This window comes from Molothrus aeneus, chromosome 8, assembly GCF_037042795.1.
Source record: "Molothrus aeneus isolate 106 chromosome 8, BPBGC_Maene_1.0, whole genome shotgun sequence".
Taxonomy (NCBI): domain Eukaryota; kingdom Metazoa; phylum Chordata; class Aves; order Passeriformes; family Icteridae; genus Molothrus; species Molothrus aeneus.
In genome coordinates, this window is record NC_089653.1 from 31,303,132 (window position 1) to 31,323,469 (window position 20,338).

At 42.1% G+C, this 20,338-nt stretch overlaps 1 protein-coding gene across 4 annotated transcripts in view; it reads right to left on the reverse strand.

Annotated features, from left to right (window-relative positions):
- Positions 1 to 838: 838 nt before the first annotated feature.
- The window catches only part of FGFR2 (fibroblast growth factor receptor 2), an 80,939-nt gene continuing 61,439 nt past the window's right edge, over positions 839 to 20,338 (reverse strand). For 2 of the 4 annotated variants that reach the window (XM_066554196.1, XM_066554194.1), the window contains 9 exons: positions 17,629 to 17,780; positions 14,890 to 15,011; positions 14,136 to 14,246; positions 13,192 to 13,382; positions 10,204 to 10,326; positions 8,864 to 8,934; positions 6,987 to 7,124; positions 6,092 to 6,197; positions 839 to 2,537 (listed from right to left, as the gene is read on the reverse strand). In XM_066554196.1, coding sequence (XP_066410293.1) covers positions 2,373 to 2,537; positions 6,092 to 6,197; positions 6,987 to 7,124; positions 8,864 to 8,934; positions 10,204 to 10,326; positions 13,192 to 13,382; positions 14,136 to 14,246; positions 14,890 to 15,011; positions 17,629 to 17,780 — 1,179 coding nt within the window. In that variant the 3' untranslated portion in view covers positions 839 to 2,372. The remainder of the gene's footprint in view (positions 2,538 to 6,091; positions 6,198 to 6,986; positions 7,125 to 8,863; positions 8,935 to 10,203; positions 10,327 to 13,191; positions 13,383 to 14,135; positions 14,247 to 14,889; positions 15,012 to 17,628; positions 17,781 to 20,338) is intronic. The other 2 variants (XM_066554195.1, XM_066554192.1) reach the window with 1 other exon arrangement.

The following is a 20,338-nucleotide window of genomic DNA, read 5'->3' on the forward strand; positions in this document are numbered from 1 at the left end:
ATTCAAGATCCTCTGAGAGCCTTTAAAAAAAAAATCTTAAAACCAGACATGTGTCATTACAGCCATTGTGGTTTCTGTCACAGTAGCCACCACTGCTGCTGACTGGAATAGAGGTTGTGGGGAAAGGAAATTATGGTTTCCAGTGAAAGTCAGTGGGAATCTTCCAATCAGATAATTCTTAATTGAAAACCACCAGTTTTTAACAGGAATTTTTAAAAGAAGTTTCTTAGCGCTGGCATGGGGTTTTCAGTCAGAGTAGAAAGAGGCAGAAAGGAACCAAAGAACAGTTTGGTGTCTGAAGCACTTCCAGAGCACATCCAACATCCCTCTCCAGGCTAACCTGCAGCAATGTGACCAGTTCTGCCTCAAGCACAGGCTGTTTTGGGGTGTCTTCCTTCTGCTTTCAAGTTTAAAAAAAAAGGAAAAATACAACAGAAGACTTTTAAACTCTTGCCATGACACCAAACTTTTTCCCTCTTTGCATCTGTTATGATTTTGTTAAAAAATCTCCCATGCAAATGGTCGTCCAGCTCCCCTTGAATGAATCAGAAACCTCACTAATTAAAGGATACAGCCTAAATAAAAAGAGAACATACTTTAGGTCTGTATTATGAACACTTCAAGCCATTTTTTCACCAAAGACTGTATATATGTTTACTCAAATAACCCATGCTATTCATGAGTAGACTTTTAAAGGACAGAGGCAAAAGCATTATTCCTGAAAGGATTGCTTTGTGATATAGGATCTATGATAAGGTCCAAAGGAAGCTTTTCTGGACGTGTTCCATCGCTTGATGTTCAGGAAACCATTTTGTATGACACAAAGGATTAGGAAAAATAAGCTGCATGACATTTATTTTGTAATTTTAACATTAATATCTGTAGAAACATTTTATTGTCAGTACAAAAGTTAACAGATTTTAATACTTATTTTACCCAATTAAAAAATTATTTAAAAAAAAAACCCAAAAAACAAAACAAACACACCACCACATTAAACAGTGAAATTTGCATTCATATTCCATGGCCATATCAATGTGAATGTTCTGAAAGTAAAAATACAAGATTCTGTAAAAAAGATGCAAACAGTGATATTTCAGCAGCGGCCAGTGCTACACCTACTGTTATGGAATGGTTCAGAAGGAAATACTGGAGTCAGCATGAATTAATCCCCTAAAAAGATGCTGATATTCCTATGGCAAGCTGTCATTATAAACAACTTCTCTCTTTTTAACTTAAGTTACAATAGAGGGATAAAGGCAAAAGATCCAGGCCAAAAGGTCTGGAACCTATTATCCAACTGAGGCAAGAGAATTGTAGATAATTTGATGCATGTGCAACTCAGGGTAGAAGCTCAGCTCCTTTTAGAGCAGTCTGTTCTGCTGTGCCTATAGATCAATCCATGTCTCTCCTTACTTTAAGAACCTTCTTCAAAATGTCCTTTATTTTCTTTATTTTGGAGTGGAACGACTCTGCTTTTTGGACCTTAAAGGAAAAAGACTTTCTTGTTAAAGGATTTGGTTGTGATAAGAATAATCAGCTGACACTGCAGTTTTTAAACACAAATAAATCAAAAGTTTAATTTCCCCAAATTAGTTATATACTGTAAATATTTCTTTTCTTAAAGATCTGAAAACTAGTAAAGTCTGAGCAATATATCTACTAGTCCTCTGTGCTGCCTGCATAGAAATGCCATTTAAATTACAAAAACACAACAACCCTATAAACGATTAACTGTTTTGTACATTACCAATTAGTTAATAAATTAATGATATACCATTTTCCCTGAAAGCAAAGTATTTTCCACCTTTGGATGGTGAAAATTAAGAAATTCTGTGTAAGAACAGCATTTAGCAAATAGCTGTTAAAAAAGAGACTAATTTGCTAGGTGGATTGGGACATCCATTTTTTAAATCAATACAAAAAATAATTCATTGTAAATATATATAATATATATTTATACATATTTTTGAATATATTTACATACATCCAGCACCTATATACTGCATTTGTGCTCTGTAAGTGTGTGCCAACATATATTTTCTCCAAATATTACAAAATAAACAAGAAAGGCAGACCCAGAGTTTGCCTCAAGTCCAACTGGTCCATTGTACAAACAAAGTCTGTTGCAGCTCACAGGAAGCCAGAAAATTGATAGCAATGGGTATCTAGACACAGCTCATAAACATTCTTCTTTCTTGGGAACATCTGAAAGCTGCAAGTGATGAGAATCTTTATGTAGATTTCCTCCAAATTGTTTTTTTTTTTTCCGCATCTCCTATGTACAAGCAGAAACATGAAGGTCCTGGAGGAAAGCTTTAGCTTTGCATACGGTAGGTAGCTTGATGTTCTTGCCTCTTTTGTTCCTCTTTTCATGTTTTCACACTCCCGTTCATGTGCTGGTACTTGGGGAGACAAGGTTCGTAAGGCATCGGGTCGGGGGAGAACACGGAGTCGTCCCCCGAGGAACACGAGCTCCTCGTGTCGGGGTAGCTGGGTGAATACTGTTCCAGAGGTCCACTGAGGTCCAGATACTCCTGTGGCAAGAGGAATAAAACCAGTTTTTAGTCAGTGAGGAGAGCTGACAGTAAAATGTCACCACTGCGCAGGTTTTGGAAGAGAGCGGTTTGAGAATGACGCTCGCTCACAGTGAATCAGCTGCGTTCAAAACTGCCTTGTTGCCTAAATACCTCATAAAACAAGGAGCTCGACTAGGGGAAGAAAAAACAAGCCAATAACACGGTATTTTCTGAACTCCAACATCACCAGCATTAGCTGTGTCAGTGGGAATAAACATGGCAACCACATCAAAAGAGGGCTTTTCACTCGCAATGATAAAAATGAAATTTCATCCTAAATAGAACCATTTTTCTTTAGCACATGGTAGTGATTTGGAGAGGGAAAGACGCTTCCAACTTTGTATGCCTTTGGTCACTTTGAATCTCTGTTTTATATTCTGTGATATTAAATTTGCGTTTCAACATGCAGTGGCATACGTGCAAAAAAGATCTGAAGGAAAAACAAAATCAAATTCACACTATTTGGGTTTTTGACACCACATATTTGTGTCTTGTGCGTCCCAGAGTAGCCATGACCAAAGCAGTCATTAAAAAAGGAAATATCATCTGCTGAATCCAAGTTTTGGGTTAAGGCTCTTTTGCTAGAAACAACAGTTTTGGCAAGAGAATAAAGTTATTTTTCTCCTTGAAATGTTCCTTCTCTTTTAACTTCTAAAGGCAGCTGCATTCATTTAAATGCAATCTCTTCATTTGCTAAACCACAAGTCATGATCGCACTGACGAGTCGAGTCTTCCACCTCAGTCAGTATTTTATGCTGCTGTGCTTAGGTTTGGGGTAATTTAGTCCTTTGGCTAACATTCCTTTTTTTAAGTCAGAGATTCAGTCATTACCATCTTAGAGTTTAAAAATGGTCACCATTTTAAAAGGAGGGTGTGGTATGTTTTAAAATGCTGGAAAATTTAATAGGGACCAAAAGGAGGGAGTTTGGATCTATTGATTACTGACTATGTGGCTGCCCAGGCTCTTGAAAAATCCATGAGGGCAATCCTGTTACATATTTGTGGATTAGAAAAGCAGCCCTGTGTGAGCAGAAATAATCAGACATTTTCTAAATAGATAGAAGAAGAAAAGATCCCAGTCTCTGAAGAACCAGGACTTTCCCAGGGGCTATCAGATATGGCTCATCATATGAGAAGACTTCATGTAACTCAGACATGAATTCAGCACTGAAGATATGGCCCTTATCCAGTGTCTACAGCCAGAGTCACACCAAGGGCCACAAGAACCAGCACCAGGTTGGTTTCTGGTGCTGACAAAGCACCACAGCCATGAGGCTGACTCCTGGTGACTTCTGCTCATGTGGGTCACAGAAACATGGGAATGGACGTCTTTTGGGAAAAAAAACACAGCAAGAAAACACATTAAAAACCCAACAAGCAATGATTCGACATGGTAAGGAGCAAGGTGTTACTATTTAAGCAGAAATCATTACTTGCACAAAAGCAGAAGAAATTATTGGCTACCCCAGCAAAACGAATTGTTGGGTAAACCAGACTGAGCCAGGGTTATTCTGGGGGGAAAGGGAGAGTGGGGAGAGGACAAGCAGAAGTGAGCCTGGAGGATCTGCACTTCAGGAAGACCATGCAGATTGCACAGAATCAGAGATCTCCAAAGGAGGAAAATGGGACACGTTGGAGCTCTCAGGAGGCACCGAGATGACGACAAGCGCTCGGGAACACGAAACGCGCTGCAGAGACAAGTGAAATTATTTGCTTTCTATGTCCAGGGTAAATAGGACAAAAGCAATAGCTGATGTTGAAAGATTAGAGATTAGGAAAACAAAGCAACAGGCTGTCCAGAGGCGATGCCGAAATACAGCAGTGGAGATCTGTGAGGACAAGTTACATAAACATCTGTCAGGAATGACAAACGTATAGTGAGCCCTGCCACAGGCCCATCAGATGGACTGGATGCGTTCCTAAGCTTTTTCCAGACGTTTTTTCCTATGATTCTAGTCTAAAGCAATTTACATAACCCTAAAGGCCTTTTCAGGTTAACTTTGAGATCATTCCAGGTCTATGAGCACTACGGGGTTGGGAAGGCTCGACGGTTAAACACACGCAAGAAAGAAAGCAATATCCTTTCCCAGGCTTGGAATTGCAGCCCAGAACCTCCCTCTTGAATTTGCAAACACGTATCCAGTCCAAGCCACCCAGCACTCTGCAGTGGCAGCCAGCCCACCTCCAACTGGTCTTGTGAAATCATGTATGAATTAGGCAGGAGAAGATGCAGGGAGTACTTGATGAGGTGAAAATGGTAACAGGACACAGGGCTACATCCATGGCTCCAGAGAGAGAGCATATTCCTTCATATCTCACCCTGAAGGTGCCACTTTTTAGAGAAAGCCTTAAAAACAGAACCCAGATAAATTTACAGCTGCTACTGAAGCCAAAGAATCTTTTTCAACCAGATCTGGGCAAATGATCATAAAAAATGCCACCTCTTTATTCAGGTTCTCCTGTCATCTCCATTGTGAAAAGGCTTTCCCAAAGCTGCTTCACAATCCATTTTTTATTTCTCTAACAATTGAAAAAAATTAGAACATAATAATGTTGAGGAGCCACATAGAGTGATTCAAATCTTTTTTTCTACAAAGAAGCAATAACAAATACCAAAATCTTGTTTTGAAATGGTCAAATCCAGTTGTTGCAACTTCCCTGTGTAACTGCTTTGTTCTTTTTTTGCTCCCATTAAGCATTTCATTTCTCATAAATAATAGGAGTTTGTAGAATATTTCTGGGACACCAAGTATTGTCTCTCAAAAGAAATTTCCACCAAAAGAATCAACATTTCCATCACTTGTGATTTTTTCAAAGGTGCACATGGTTCAGTGATAAGAAGACTGATTCCTGTGTGAATACCCTAATCAGTGTGCTCCTTGCTAAAACTAATAATATCTCAGACCTCTGAAAGAAAGCTCTTCAAATAAAGCCTTCCTGCATTCACACAGCCCAACCTGAAGCAGTGCTAGGCAGGACCTTTGGATAATTGGATGGCTGTTTGCACATCCCCCGTGGGTCCTCATTCCCTCCACAGAGAGCTGTTGCAGTGAACCTAATTCACTCTCAGACACATCATCTGAAATCTGCCATTGACAGTTTCTCCTCTCCTGACCTACATAGCATGGCTGGGAGTCAAACTGAGCCAGCAAATGAGAACCACCAGAACTCCACACCCCTCCCTCACGTGCAATTCCTGCTGAAACACAAACTCTGCCCCTCAACCTGCCACGTGCCTGTCCCTCGACACTAAAAGCATCCAGAGATGCAGCGAGAAATAAACAAAAACTCCTCAAAGATGTGTTTCTTTTTAGTTACATAATTCCAGGCGTAATGGCAGGAGAGCCAGGATTTCATAGGATACATAGCTTAGCTGTGTGTAACCTCAGAGGACAATGACAAACAGAATAAGGAGTGAACTTGAGCGGGATTTCATAATTGAATAAATTCCATCTGTCCCCTGAACCATTTTTCCTGATCAGCAGCTTGTGGGGGGGAGACAATTTACCTACCTCATTAGTTGTGAGAGTGAGAATCCGATCCAAGTCCTCCACCAACTGTTTGAAAGTGGGTCTGTGAGAAGGCACAGCATGCCAGCAATCTCTCATCATCATATAGCTGGAAGAAACACACATTTGCTTGGCTTAATTAAAATCACACATCCTCCTCACAAACCTTTCCGTGCACAGTCAGTGCTGCCCTTCACAAGGAAAGCAGCAAGCACACACATGGGCCACTGAAAATCCCACTGAAATCCTGGCCAGCACTCCCAGCCTCACAGGGGCTTCCTACTCCTGTCTCTCCCTTGCTCAGTGTCTAAATTACCTTTTTGTGGGCCCAATTCTGTGGCCCAGCAACTTCAAAGGCATTAAATTACAATATTTTTAATATGTCAGGGATTGCAGTCTTTGTGAAGAGATTAAAATGCAAAAAATTTTAAATAGAGTTAAGGTCTGTATTGGAATATCTGAAATCACACTCCCCACACCACCAGGAGATAATGCTGTGTTAACACAGGAATTTCAGATGTATTTTGTTCTGTATAAAAGCAGCCTGATGTACCTCATCTTTGATTAGTGGTATGTGCAACATTTATGAATTTCCATGTTAGTAACATTAAAATCAAACAAATATGGGCATAAAAACACTGACAGAGACTGGCTTGCAGATGATTTCTTCTTTCTGCAATAGGATCACAGCAGGGTGTGCAAAGAAGCATCCTCTGCCAAACATTTCCTGAAATCCTTCCCATACCTTTTCCTTACCCACCTACACCCTCACAAATACCCTGAACTTTTAGAGTCAAGCAGTTCTGAAAGTGTTTGATTCTTCCGGGGGTATCACTAAACACATGAACTCAGTACAGCTGTGCCCTGCAGCCCTGGCACAGCAGGGCAGGGTCCTTACAGCTCGTTGGTGCAGTTGGCAGGTTTATCCATCCGGTGCCCTTCTTTAAGCAGCTTAAAAAGTTCCTCCACTGGGATTCCTGGGTAGGGTGACCCTCCTAAGGTGAAGATCTCCCACATTAACACACCAAATGACCAACTGCAAACCAAAGAGAAAACTGCATTAGTAGACCTGCCTGGAAACAGAGATCCCATCCCTCCTAGAGGTGTTTCAGCCAGGTCTGCCTGCCCAGAGCAGGGCAGGGATCTGGGAAGTGCATCAGACGGAAGGACAGCATTTAGGATGGGGACTGACCCCAGCATGTTCCCAAATACCCTCTTTGCCTCTGTCTGCTGTGCTCTGAGCACCCGGGGGCTACTGCCCAGCACTGCATCTTCACAGCTTAATGACTTACAGAGCCCTCCCAGCTCAGCTGGGGTGCAATTATGTGGCAGGATATTTTGGAAAAAGCAGACTGTTCAAAACAAAAATATTTTGCGTCACCCTGCCTTTCTTTTACTTTTTTTTCCCTCTCTTTTGTTGCTAACTTCTTCTGCTAGGAAATGAAGAGGGATAATTTTTAAGCCAGTTTTCTGCCTCATCCTGCCTGGCTGGCAAGCTGGGGCTCAGTGGCAGGCAGCTCTGCCAGGTGAGCACCAGCACAGAGCCTCAACTGGCTCCCCAGCTCCTCTGCAGCTCCCCCAGCTCTGCAGCACCGTATTTTAGTAAACTGTTTGCACAAACTTACAATAATATTATCTTTAGCCATCTTCAAAGCCACCATGGGGCCAAGAGTCTCCAAGCCCCAGCTGAAATCCTCGTGTTCCCTGGCTGCTGAGGAGCTCAGGCTGACTCTCAGTCCCGAGCCAGTGAAGTGGTTTACTTCACAGTCACTTAAATATTTTGCCAAGATGTTATTTTAAAACACAAGTTTGATCCACCCTTAACCTGTGTATATAGTTTCCTTTGTAAATGATGTAGAGATTGCAGGAAACGCCTCAGCAAATGATTTTCTTAAGGAGAGAGCGGCTTGGAAACTGCACCCAGGTTAAAGAAAGAAGAGATAATTCTTATTTTCTCCATCTTGCCTTTTTCCTTTTTAACCCTGCACTGACTTGCCTAACCTTTGGCTCCTCTGTTGGGAAGCATCCAGCCCTTTACAGTTAATAGCTTTTCTTGGAGAAATAAAAAACAGAATCTTCATCTGTATTGCATAAGAAATAAATGTCTACTTCAAGCACATAGAACTGTAATAGGAAGCAGAATAAACCCTGAGCAGTTGCATCAGCCAGTGGCTCTGTGCACACATTAAAAGAGTTTTGAAGTGTCAGAGTCCAGTGATTTCCTATTACATGTGAAGTACTGCTGGGAAGCAACTCCACTTCTGAAAATCAGAGAAAACTTTTCCAGCGTACCCAGCCTACGTTTTATTGCACCCAATCTCAGCACAGATTTTTATAAGAAGTTTTCAGGAACTTTCTTTTTTTTTTCTCATTCTTTTCTCTCTCTCTCTCCTTTTATTTTTTTAAACCTGAAGGAAGTCCAGAGCATGTCAAAAGGCAAGCAAATTAGATAGACTCTTTGTAGCTGCACATCCGTAAATAAGTTCAAGGGGGGAAACTTCCGCAGTGACAGAAGGAGGTTAGCATTTTCCACCTTTCATGTGCTTTGAAGCTGGGCAGATTAGTAACAGAGCACTGGTTAGCAGTCTACCATAAAATCCTCACTTTCTAAGGGCAAGTCCTGTTCCATCTATTAATACGTGAAACAGAATGCAAACTCTTAAAGGTAAAGGACAACAGCAAAACATATATGAAATAACCCGAATTTTAACAAACACAAAGCAAAACAACCCCCCCTTCCCATGCCCAAAACCCCACTGAAATCAGGCCACTTACACATCACTTTGATGTGTGTAAACTCTGTCAAACAGAGCTTCTGGAGCCATCCACTTTACTGGAAGCCGTCCCTGTGAGTTTGGAGAGGAAGAAGAATTAAAATGGCAGCAATTTGCAGGATGATTTCTCTAAGAGCTGTCTGCTAAAGCAACCAGCACATAATTTACCTTGAACGTTTTCAGTGAGAGAACAGTAAGATGGGCTAAAGCACAGAGACTGTTATAAAAATGGATACAAGCACTGAAGATAAAATTAAAAGCAATTAAGAGTTCCCAAAAATTTCCCAGATTGCTTGCAAGGAGAATGATAGAATAACCAGATTAAAACCAAAAGTATCATTCTGCTATGGCTCTTTAAAGATAAAAAACCCCACAATTAATAAACTTCTGAAAAACAAGCCTGCCTGCAAAAATGAATTGATTACTAAATCCAAAAATTTTGTTTTCCTGTCCCAAAGCTCAGAGTCAGAGCTGCCTGTTGCTTTCCACACACAGAGCTAGGAATTGCACTGGGTCTGAAATGAAGACGGTTCAATCCCCTCCAATGCTGCTGTATATTGTGGTTCTGGCTTCTGGAAGTAGGCAGATGTTACCATTAAAATGCCACTAATCACTTAGTGATTTTCATAAATAAGCCACTTAACATGATTGTTAATAAGAAGTCAGATTTATACAAATAAAATCTGTAGAACTCAATGAGTTCTGCACAGTTCCCATCAAAACCCAAGTGCAGCTCAGCAGGACCTTAAGAGATCCCCTGAGGAGGTGTCAGGAGCTCAAACCAGGTATCAATGCTACATCCCAAATGTTTTATCTTCCTGATTTGGTACAGGCTAAGCAGCAAAACTGTGACAGTGTGGGGAGAAAAATAAATTTCCTCTATCTCCACTTTGAGATCACCATCACAACCTGTAACAAGCTAAGTACAGGCAGAAGTACAAGCTAAGTACAGGTGTGACATCACCACAAGTAAACAGGATTTTTATTGTTGCTGGCATTGTTTGTATTTCAAGATCTTAGGCTGGGTGCTAAACCAGCTGGGATCAGCAGGAATATTTCCACTTATTATGACTGACTGGAGTCAGGAATACAATAAAAAAAAAATGGTTATTGTATTTTAGCATTTCTAATCCTCCAATATGCAGCCTCTTTGCTTATCTTTTTAACCAACTATCCCTGTAAGAGGAGACAGAAATGCTCATGTCTTTGATCCCTGTTTTTTTGTCTGGGATGAAAAGTGAGTCTGCTGTACAAGAAGCCCATTAACTTTACAACCATAGTTCTGAAATGAATCACTGAAAGAAACACTTGTTTCCAGAGATTAGAAAACCATCCACTTACATTAGTAGTCTTTTTATAATAATCTATATTGTTGATGTCTCTGGCTAAACCAAAGTCTGCTATTTTCATGACATTGTTTTCCGTTACCAAAACATTTCTTGCGGCCAAGTCTCGATGGATGCACTGGAAACAAAAAAAAGAAGAAAAAAACAGCCCACTGAAATAAACTGCAGCAAAAGTGGAAGTGCTTCAACACCACAATTAAATCTCCTTTATAGATTTTAAGCTAAATTTCCAGGTGGGAAAACCACACATTCACTACAAGCCTGTGAAATATGATTTTTCTTAATTATTGCAATCCATCCCCTCAGCTGGTGTTTCCAAGCTGAACAATTTCCAAGCTGAACACTTTCTAAGAAGCGTCTTAGAAAGCCCTGGTCTGCTTAAATCTTATATTTTTGCTAAGGCTGAAAGCTGGGTGGTGACCCAGGTTGTGCCAAGCATTTTGTGATGTACTCTCCTTTACATGTGCCCAGGTACAGGTATAGCAGTTTCATCAAAAATACTGTTAATGAACATTTTTATTGGGTGGCTTCTCTTAAATTATATTGTCTAAGCAGAGATAAAAGCTGACATCCAGTCTGAACCAGTGCAACTGTTTTTAATAGAAAAGATATTATTATAATTGTGAGCAGCATGTCTAGGGTGTGTATAATTATTTCGACCACAAGATGATAAAAATGCAATTATGAAAAGGAAAAGAAAAAAAAAACTCCAAAACAATCAGGGTTTGACTGTTTTTAAGATAGTTTTGATACTGAAACTAAACCTATTACCTCCTGGGAGATGTTTCCTTCATGTCAGCATTATCCTGACACTGAGGGGCCTCTGTGACTGCTCTGGGTGTTAGTCCTGTGTTCAAGTAGCTTTATTAGGGTTGATATAAGGTGGCAGTGAGGGCGTGGTAAGAAACACTGCACTTTGAATCCCAGCAGGGTATTTTATTTATTTTCAACTTAAATATATATTTTTTCCCTCCTCAGTTTTGGATAATTCTTGACATTGTATAGTTTTATTTCAATATGTGCATAGACACACTACAAAAAGCTATGTAACAACCAGTATTTTTTCTTGCTCTTTCCTTGCCCCAGCAAACTGCTGAGATCTCTTTTCCCACATGGGTAAAATGAAGTTTCTGCTCCTCGCTGGGTTAGCAATGGGGAACTGCCAGGAAAAACCTGCTCCAGCAATGCCTTCAGGAGCAGCCAACAGTGCAGGATTTCTGCATCCCACCAGTCCTCTAACTCAGCATCAGCAGTGCTATGGTGGCAGAAACAACATGGGCCAAGCTTCCTACTTTTAAAATCATCCATCCAGCCTCGGAAATGGGATACTGGTTCTAAGTACAACTGCCTGTAAGGCAAAAACTTCTTGTGAGGCAAAGGGTAAGTGAACAAACATCACCTTCACCATTTTCTTTATTGCAGTCTCAGTGAGCCCCTTTATTGGACTGAAATAACAAGAACACTGCCCTTCTCACAGCTCATGCATGATGGCAATACCACGAGAAGAGCAGCTCTCTTATTATTCCAGCTCAGGAAATGGATCCCTAAGGGGAGAGGAACGGGTGAAATACAAACAGCAGTGGTGGGGTATCTGGAGCACAGGAATGCACAGCTCTACTCTGTGCTGCCCCTGCTCTCCCTCTGCCTTGGGCAATGCCTCTCAATCTGCCCAGCTCAGCACAGCACCAACCAAGTGCTTTTGCAAACAAAAAAGGCTGCAGTGGCTCCTGGGAGTGTCCTACAGCAGCACTTCAGAGCTCCTCAGGAGGACACTTGCTCTCAAGATGGCTGATGAAAAGATTTATGTTTTCCTTTCCACATCAGCTCTGTTTTCTTGGGACCTGGCTCGCTGCCAGGCAGGAGTTGCAATAATTTCAGAAAGAGATATCCTGAGGTGTGTCACCTAATCAATACCCCTGCTTTACTCCATTAGAAGAGTTGTGCCTTGCTGTCATGCACGTCACCCTGCTGAGCTAAGATTTACTGTTTCGAAACAAAAAGAATAAAAGCAAAATTAAACCTGGATTCCCTCTCTTCCCCAACCTCTACAAGTGCAGAAAAAACAAAAACAAAATCATGACTCCACACAACAGGAATGGAAGGTTACACTCAGCCCCGGTCTTTGGTTAAAAACAGCTCCATACTTGGGAGTGGACATGACTGGAAATCTGTATAAATCCCACTAACCACTCCACACCCTGCAGGAAGTACTTATCATTGCTATCTGCTGCTCTGGTTTAGCCTTTGGGTCCAAACATCACCCAGGGTATCCAGGATGGCTCGTCCACTAAGCCACAGTATGTTTACAGAGCTAGTTATACAGGGCTACTTAAGGTTTCATAACTGTGATTGAATCAAAATGCTGGTTAAAAAGAAATGTTTGAAGACAGGCTTTAGAAATAAGTGTCTGGGGACACGACAGGATAAATAAATTCTTTCAACCAGCTCACTTTCCTGAAACACCAGTTTACAGTAAAGTGTATCATTTAAGTGACTAATACCCTCCACTTATTTTTGCCTCTTCTGCCCACTCTTTTTGCCCTGCTGACTTGGGTCTTCTCAACCCTGCCTGTTGTTATTCTTTAAGCCCTTTCAGCCACTGAAATCATTTGTTTTACACCACGATGTGAAAAGATTTGGTTGGTTTGACTGGAAACAGGAGGCAAACAGAGGCTGCTGCTCATGGGTGGAGTGATGTGAGTTGTGTAACCAAGTGACCACCTGTGCTCCTGGATTCTAACTGCAGATACATGCACAGTATTTACTTTAAATGACCCACTCTGGGCTTTATTTCAGCAATACTGCTAAACAAAGATGAAAAACCTTTTAAGTGCATGAATTTTCCCACTGATCTGCAGGGCTGTGGATTACACAACCTCTTTGAGGCAGCTCCCTCTCCCCAGCAAACTCCCGAACGCGAACGAGACGAGCGCAAAATCAAACTGAGAGAAAAAAAGCTCTGTATTTGCTGATTTCCACCCACTTTTTGGGAAGCCAGGTACTCCATGCCTCGTGCCAGCTGGTAGGTGCAGGACACCAGGTCCTTGAATGTCATCTGCTCCTCGGGCACCCTGTTGATGTCGAAGGAGTACTCCATGCCGGGCGGGCGGCGCGCTCGCAGGTACTCCCGCAGGTTCCCCTTGGAAGCATATTCCACTATCACATACAAAGGACCTGGGCATGAAAAGAACCGTGGCAAAAGCAGGGTCAGGTACCAGGGTAAAGTGGTTTTTATGCAAAAAAAAGCTTTTAGTGTGCTATGATTAATTAAGCGAATCAGTGAAATGGGAAAATGGCAAGCACTGCTTTAAAAAATAAAAAATAAAAGGTTTGGATATGGGGAAGTGATTACCCAAAGCTCCACAGCAGGAGTGGCAGAGCCACAATTAGTGCCTTAAAATACCTAAACCCTGCCCCAGTGCCTGTTCCTTTCAGACCATGCCATGTACTGAAAAACAAATATTTTCAATCAAAAAATAGCCTGAGATCTCCAAAGGAAAAGCACTTCTTAGTTGTTTTTTTTATTTTTTGATTTCCAGAGCATTATGCCATTCTGCATCACTTTATGTAGCATAATTAGCTTTTCCAGGAGTGAAAAGTACTCATTTCAAATTTGTGGGGTGCAAGTTCTCCTAAAGCAGGGCTGACAATGCAGAACAGCAGACTTGGATAAAGGCCCTGCAAAAGGTCATTTGTTCCTTACAGCAAGGGATTAGAGAGTTTTCATATGATACAGGACCCTTTCTCATATTAAGGCTGCAACTATAATGAGAAACAGAAGTTAAAATATTGCTGTTAAGCTAAAGAAATACCTAAAAATCCTATCACGGCATGACTGCTTCCTTAAAACCTCTTGAAAAATTATGATTAATGAGACTTTCACAGACCTGTTGGAAAGTCCTGGTTTACTTTCTTTTCTCTACTCACCATCCTGGGTACAGGCTCCAAGAAGATTGATGATATTTTTATGCTTCCCAATCATCTTCATCATCTCCATCTCTGACACCAGGTCAGACAGGTCTTTTTCTGTGGCATCATCTGTAGAAGACACAGGTTCAGTTCATAAATTTTAGTGTGCCAGCCTGAGCTGCAGTAAGGCTCATCAGCTGGTGTAAAATATGTGTGGCTCAAAATGCGAAATATGGGATTTGTTTTCCAGTTTACACTGCACATCATATACTATGGGCTGCCAAAAAATAATCTCAGCCTCTTTGGTGGACTCTTCAGTGTTATTATGTAAAGTGGCAGCACAGCAAGATCAGACATAAAAAAGGACAGCAAGACCAGACATAAAAAAGCTGTCCTTAGCTATCAAACCCCCAATAACACTGCCTTTCCTGCAAACTAACCTTACAATTAAATTCAAAATAAATTGGTACCAACCACCTGGACTGAACGGGCTCAGATCTACACAAGGATAGCCTCTGACATGAAATAAACTGAAAGCAGAGAGACCCACACGATGCTAATACATCTCCTGGCTCCCAAATACTCAGTGCTCAAGATAAACAGGCTGTCAAGGGTGCAGATTTACACCCCAGACTGCTGAAGGCTGAGGTCAGCTATGTGCTCTTTGACCCGCCCCGCAACGATGACAGAGTTCAGATGCCACAAAAGAAAATTCTCTGGCTGAGAGCCGCCACACTGCCCGTTCTGATCCCTAATCACCCAATTTTCTTACCTTTCAACATCTTCACTGCCACGGTCACTGCTTCTTTTGGCCTGTCTTTGTCAATCCCCACTGCTTCAGCCATGACCACTTGGCCAAAGCAACCTTCTCCCAGGGGTTTGCCCAGCGTCAGCCTGGAGGTGCAAACAGCAGATTAACACACAGCATCTGCTGCAGGGGTGCAGCCAGTGAAATTCCAGGGCTAAATATAAAAACCTTTCAACTAAAAACCTTTCAACAACTTGCTGCAGCGTGAGGGAGGGGTTCATCATATGGAAGCAATAAGGGCCTGGGTGCGCGTTGGTTTCCGCGCGCGCCGGGGTGCGTTTTCTTAGGGGCGGTGGAGTGAGCATCTCAGAAAGGCACAGCAGTCACCAAACCCAGCTTTTGAGCTCTCCTCAAGCCTTGTGGGGAGATGCAGTGTGGAGGGGCAGAGCTTTGAAAGAGCATCAGAGCACGGCTGGAATTGGGGAGCAGCCAGCGTCTCCTGTCACTGCGACAGGGCTGGTCATCTTTGTGTCCACACTGACTGCAAGGAGGTGACAGTCAAGTTTCAGCCACAGAGGGTCCAGCACAGTGGCTCTTTCTTGGCTGCAGGCTCTTTACAGCCACAAAAGTCTTGGCTGAGGGGACCAGAAGGAGCCTCCTGTCTGCAGAGCCCAGGGTCTGCTCAGAGAAGGGAGGCAGAGACTGGGAAAAATAAACTTGGTTGTAATCACAGCACCGACATCAAACCCTCCTAAAAGGAGCAGTCACTAAGTGGGCTCAGCAGAATGCATTTTGTGGAGCATGTTCCTGGTTGCAAAACCTGCTTAGATCTAACAGACAGACCTAGAGATGTCGATCTCAGATTCATGGGGAGAAAGAGATGAAATAAAAAAGAAACTTGAAAGCCTCTGGGCAAAATCTTTTTGATTCCAGCCTAAGTGCTTAAGGGCTACAGCCAGGCTCCTTTACTTGCAGAGAATACCTTGTGACATCCAGCAGCAGGAATCAGGGAGGATGCTCAGTGAGTGTGATGCTGATAATGTTATCCAACATAGGGGCCAGACTCAAGCATTTTTGTAAACAAATTTTTAAGGACTTGACTTTCCATGGTCAACAGGAGGATTTCACAGATATCACAAATGTTTGGACTCATTCTCAAACACATGGACACCTGTTTTCCACCATGAAGTACAGGGAGAGGCTGTCATGCCATCAGCAGCAAAGTTAGATGAGGGATAAGTGATTTGAAACCCTGCTTATCTGCTTGGGCAGGGGACAGAAGTGAGGTGGCTCCTCCTGAGGGCAGCCAGCTCACTCAGTGACATGTGGGCTCTGGCTTGGTGAGAATTCCTCGAGCTGTTTTGGGCTGGTTTCTAAAGCAAATGCAAGTTTTGAAAAGGTGCAAAGACTGAAGGGCAGCATATGCTATGCTGAGGTCACCCTGCCTTTTCTCCAGAGCTAAAAACTGAATTTAGGGTCTTGGCAGAGAACAAACATTTGCATTGGAAACTGGTTAATTTATGTGCTATTGCCCTGCTAGGACCAAAGTTACAAACCCCTCATTGTGTGCCTGCTGCCCCCCAGCCTAATAAACTGCCTCTAAATAGCCTCCTTTCATTGCAAATCTGCTCCCCCTACATTTGTGCTGAGCACTGGGTTTAAATGTTTAGCAACTCTAAAATTTTCCGCATTTAGTGGATCCCCCCAGGGCAGGGGCTGACAGGAGCACATATACAGACCCCCACTGTTGACCAGAATGCTGCAGGTGGCAATTACAGCCTTGTACTCTTGTTTTCAGCTAAACCAATCAAATAATTTCCAGAAGAGTTATCAGAAAGCTCAAAATGACAGTTTGTCTATTCAAAAATTACAACCCTGATCTTCCAGAGAGAACTGCCCATGATAAAAGGTGTTATTTTCTCAAAGTACCCTAAAGACTTCTTAAAGCTAGCACTAATTCTGATAAATAATCATGTTCATAAAGGTTCTACCTTTGTTAACATTATCTCTCTTTTGCATGTCTTTTTCTATATTAAGGAATACGATTACAGTTTTAATTAGATTATCCAAAGGTCATTTTGCCTGTTAGTCAACAGACTTTGAAGAAAATATTATGTAGCCATGTGAATTTGAATATATCAAAATTCAGCATGCTCTGCTTGAAACCCAACACTTTTAAGCCATAGAAATTGCACATGCATGCATCCAACGTGCGAAATCTTCCCCTAAATTAAAAGTAATCATCTCCATTAATACATGTCAATACAAACTCAACACCAAATCCTACCCAGAGATATGACAGAAAGGATTGTACAATATTATAATTTAGATTTTCTCTATCTCATACATATTGTATTACTTGTTTTTTAAAATATTAGCCAATTAAGTACTCAGCTAAGAAACATGGCAAAATCAACGTTGCTCTTCAACAGTGCTTGCATGTGGATATTTTTCCCAGTTTGGATCACACCAAATTTTCCTAAATTATTTCCTAACAGAGGAGCTACATTTCAGCAGAGCATCTCAAAACCTGCAAGCAATCTGATAACATAATCAGGACTGCAGGCAGAAGAAATTTCATTTCTATTTAACCAAACTGATCTCAGACAATTGAATTGAATCTTCAGAGCAGCTTCAGGCAACTGAGATTTTTCTTTAAACCAGAGGAACCCTGGGAGACGTGAGGAGAGATGCTTGCCCCTGCCATGTGCTTAGGGCTGCTCAGACACACAGGAGTGGCGTCAGGGGAAGCAAGCCACGTACTTATCCCTTGGGAACTCCCACTTTGGGTCTTCTGGCAGTTCATACTCCGAGACTCCTGCCAGCATGGGGGCATCAGCAGTGGAGGAGAGGCGGGTGGTGATCCTCACCAGGGGCGTGTTGGAGTTCATGGAGGAGCTCGAGTCGGCCGACACCTGTGGTTGCAATGCAAGATGCAACAAGGAGAAAAAAAAAAAAAGATGGAGATGTAATCTTGGCCCAAAAGCTGAAAACCACCAGCAGCTGATACTAAGCCAGCTCAGAACCCTGGTGTTAGGAAGTGGCTGAATCTACAGTCTTGGTTCTAGTGCTCTGTTCTCACATTCAGCTCCCCCTGTAAGCACAATACTGGCTCTAATGGCTGTCAATGATGTCAGTCTGTCCCATCAATCAAAAAACACATATTCCCTCAGAAGGTATTTTTGCTTATCATATTAAATTTTTTTAAAGAAACTGGCAGTATTTACATCACTCCCCTCAGATATCCAAGTGAGCAGCTTATACCATGAGCAGAGGTGACCATTAAGTTCTCCTTTTCCACTCCTAGTTGTCCATGTCACCACGTCTTTTCCCAAATCAGCACACCCAGGTGGGGTCCATCTCTTCTCCCAAGGAAAAGCAACAGCACAAGAGTAAATGGCCTCCAGGGGAGGTTTGGATTGGAGTCAAGAACAGCTCCTTCAATGGATGAACTGTCAGGCTGCCCAGGGCAGTGGTGGAGTAACCAACCTCAGAGGGATTTGAAATATGTGTAGATGTGGCACATGGGACACGGTTTAATGGTGGTCTTGGCAGGGCTTACACTTGGACTCAACAATCTTAAAGGTCTTTTCCAGCCTATATGATTCTATTACTTTCTATTTTCCAAGTGCTCAATACTGAAAGCATCAAAAAGCTATCACAACACTTCAGTTTTCAATTAACTACATTCTTAGCTAAAGACTCTACAGGAAATGTGGGGAAGAGGTCCTAAAAATAACTCAGTTTTGAACCTCTGGAGTGTGATTTCTCATCAGCTCCAATATCTTGCTTAGAGTACCAAAGGTACTTATTGATAAATATCCTGAAAAAAGAGGCTGCTGCTCTATCCATGTAATTTGTTTTGATGTGAATCGTCTGCAAGGCTCTTTCCTCAAGCCTGCAAGCAGCAGTCTGACATCTGCTGCCCTCAGAGCTTCAAGTGAATACTAACACAAAATAGAAATGCTTGTATTGCCAGTCTTCCCCTCCTGAGAGTGAATCCTCCTTCTCTCCTCACGATCGCGTCTTGGCCCAGCCCAAATCTGGCAGCCAGGCGGGGATGAAGGAGTCACAAAGCCACCACTGGCACCCATCCTCACTCCAGGCAGCAGGAGGTGCTTGTCTTGGGCCCAGCTGGAAGCCTGGAGCACCAGAGTGCTCCCACGCTCATCACCTGGATGAGGATCAACTTTGCCACCAGGTTTGCTTATCTAAATGTCACCATGTTGCAGCTTTGTTCCACAAAATCAGATTTAAAAAGGCATCTTTCTAAAAGCGGAGGTTAAGAGTGGAGAGAGGTTTCATAAGGGAGAAAATGTTAAGGGTTGCTATCAAAAAATTAATCTCGGTAACCAGATTTGCAGCTGACAGACCTTTCCTGATATCAGAAACAGCTCCTGCACACAAGATGTGGCCATGGAAAGAGAGAGTGAAATTGCACAAACACAAGGCCACCATTCAAAAAAGAAAGGTGGACTGCTTCTGCCCCATTGCCCCATTCATCCCACCATCATGAATGTTAATAATATTTACTTTCAGCAAATGTAAGTACCTGGCACAGCCCTCTAGGAAAATAAATCCAGTGACCACTTGGGACACAAACAGAAAAGTAGTATAAAAGCAGACTATGGAGCTGTAAATAAATCAGTGAGTGAATATTGAATGGAGTCCTGAGAGAAGAGAGAGAGAGAGAGAGAGAGAGAAGAGAGAGAAAGAGAGAGAAAGAGAGAGAAAGAGAGAGAAAGAGAGAGAAAGAGAGAGAAAGAGAGAGAAAGAGAGAGAAAGATGCTGCCATGCTTAGCCTGCAGAGGGGAATTCACCTGCTACTGCTGCACCAGTCAGCAGGAGAACCAGGGCTGGAATCTGATCTGCTTTTTTTTTTTTTTTTTCCCTTCTCATTTTCATTATTTCACAACAGTTTGAAAATGATGTTTCATGAAGTGAACCAGCTCAGCACCAAGAAATGTGCAAATCTCCAGTGTGGCAGCTCCTCTGCCCTTAATCCTCCTTTCCTGAATTCCACTTTTCTGCTATTTCTGGCCTCCATTTTTTCATCTCTCACCACAAACCTATCAATACTCTATGACCACTTCCTCCATATTTCCAAAATCTACCTACTATTCTCCAGTCATTCTACCAAGATCTTTATTCAAATTTTGATTCTTATATTCTTCATTAACATTCCCTTTTCTTCTGCACCTGTCTTTGCCGTTACAGCCATTGTTTTCAAGGGACAGATGTGAAACTACAAAATTTAGATACTTTAGGTATCAGAAATGGTCCAGAATTCTGGGTTCTGGGATTTTGTTTTTTGGTTTTTTTTCCATGAATACTATCATTGTACTAGACACTGTCTGGATCTCTTCCAGAGTTTCATCTCTTCACTGGTTTTCACACTCACCATTCAGCAGCCTTAGCCCGGTTAAAGCCTATAAATATAAACTTGCAATAAATTGAAATACTCCAGTGATGC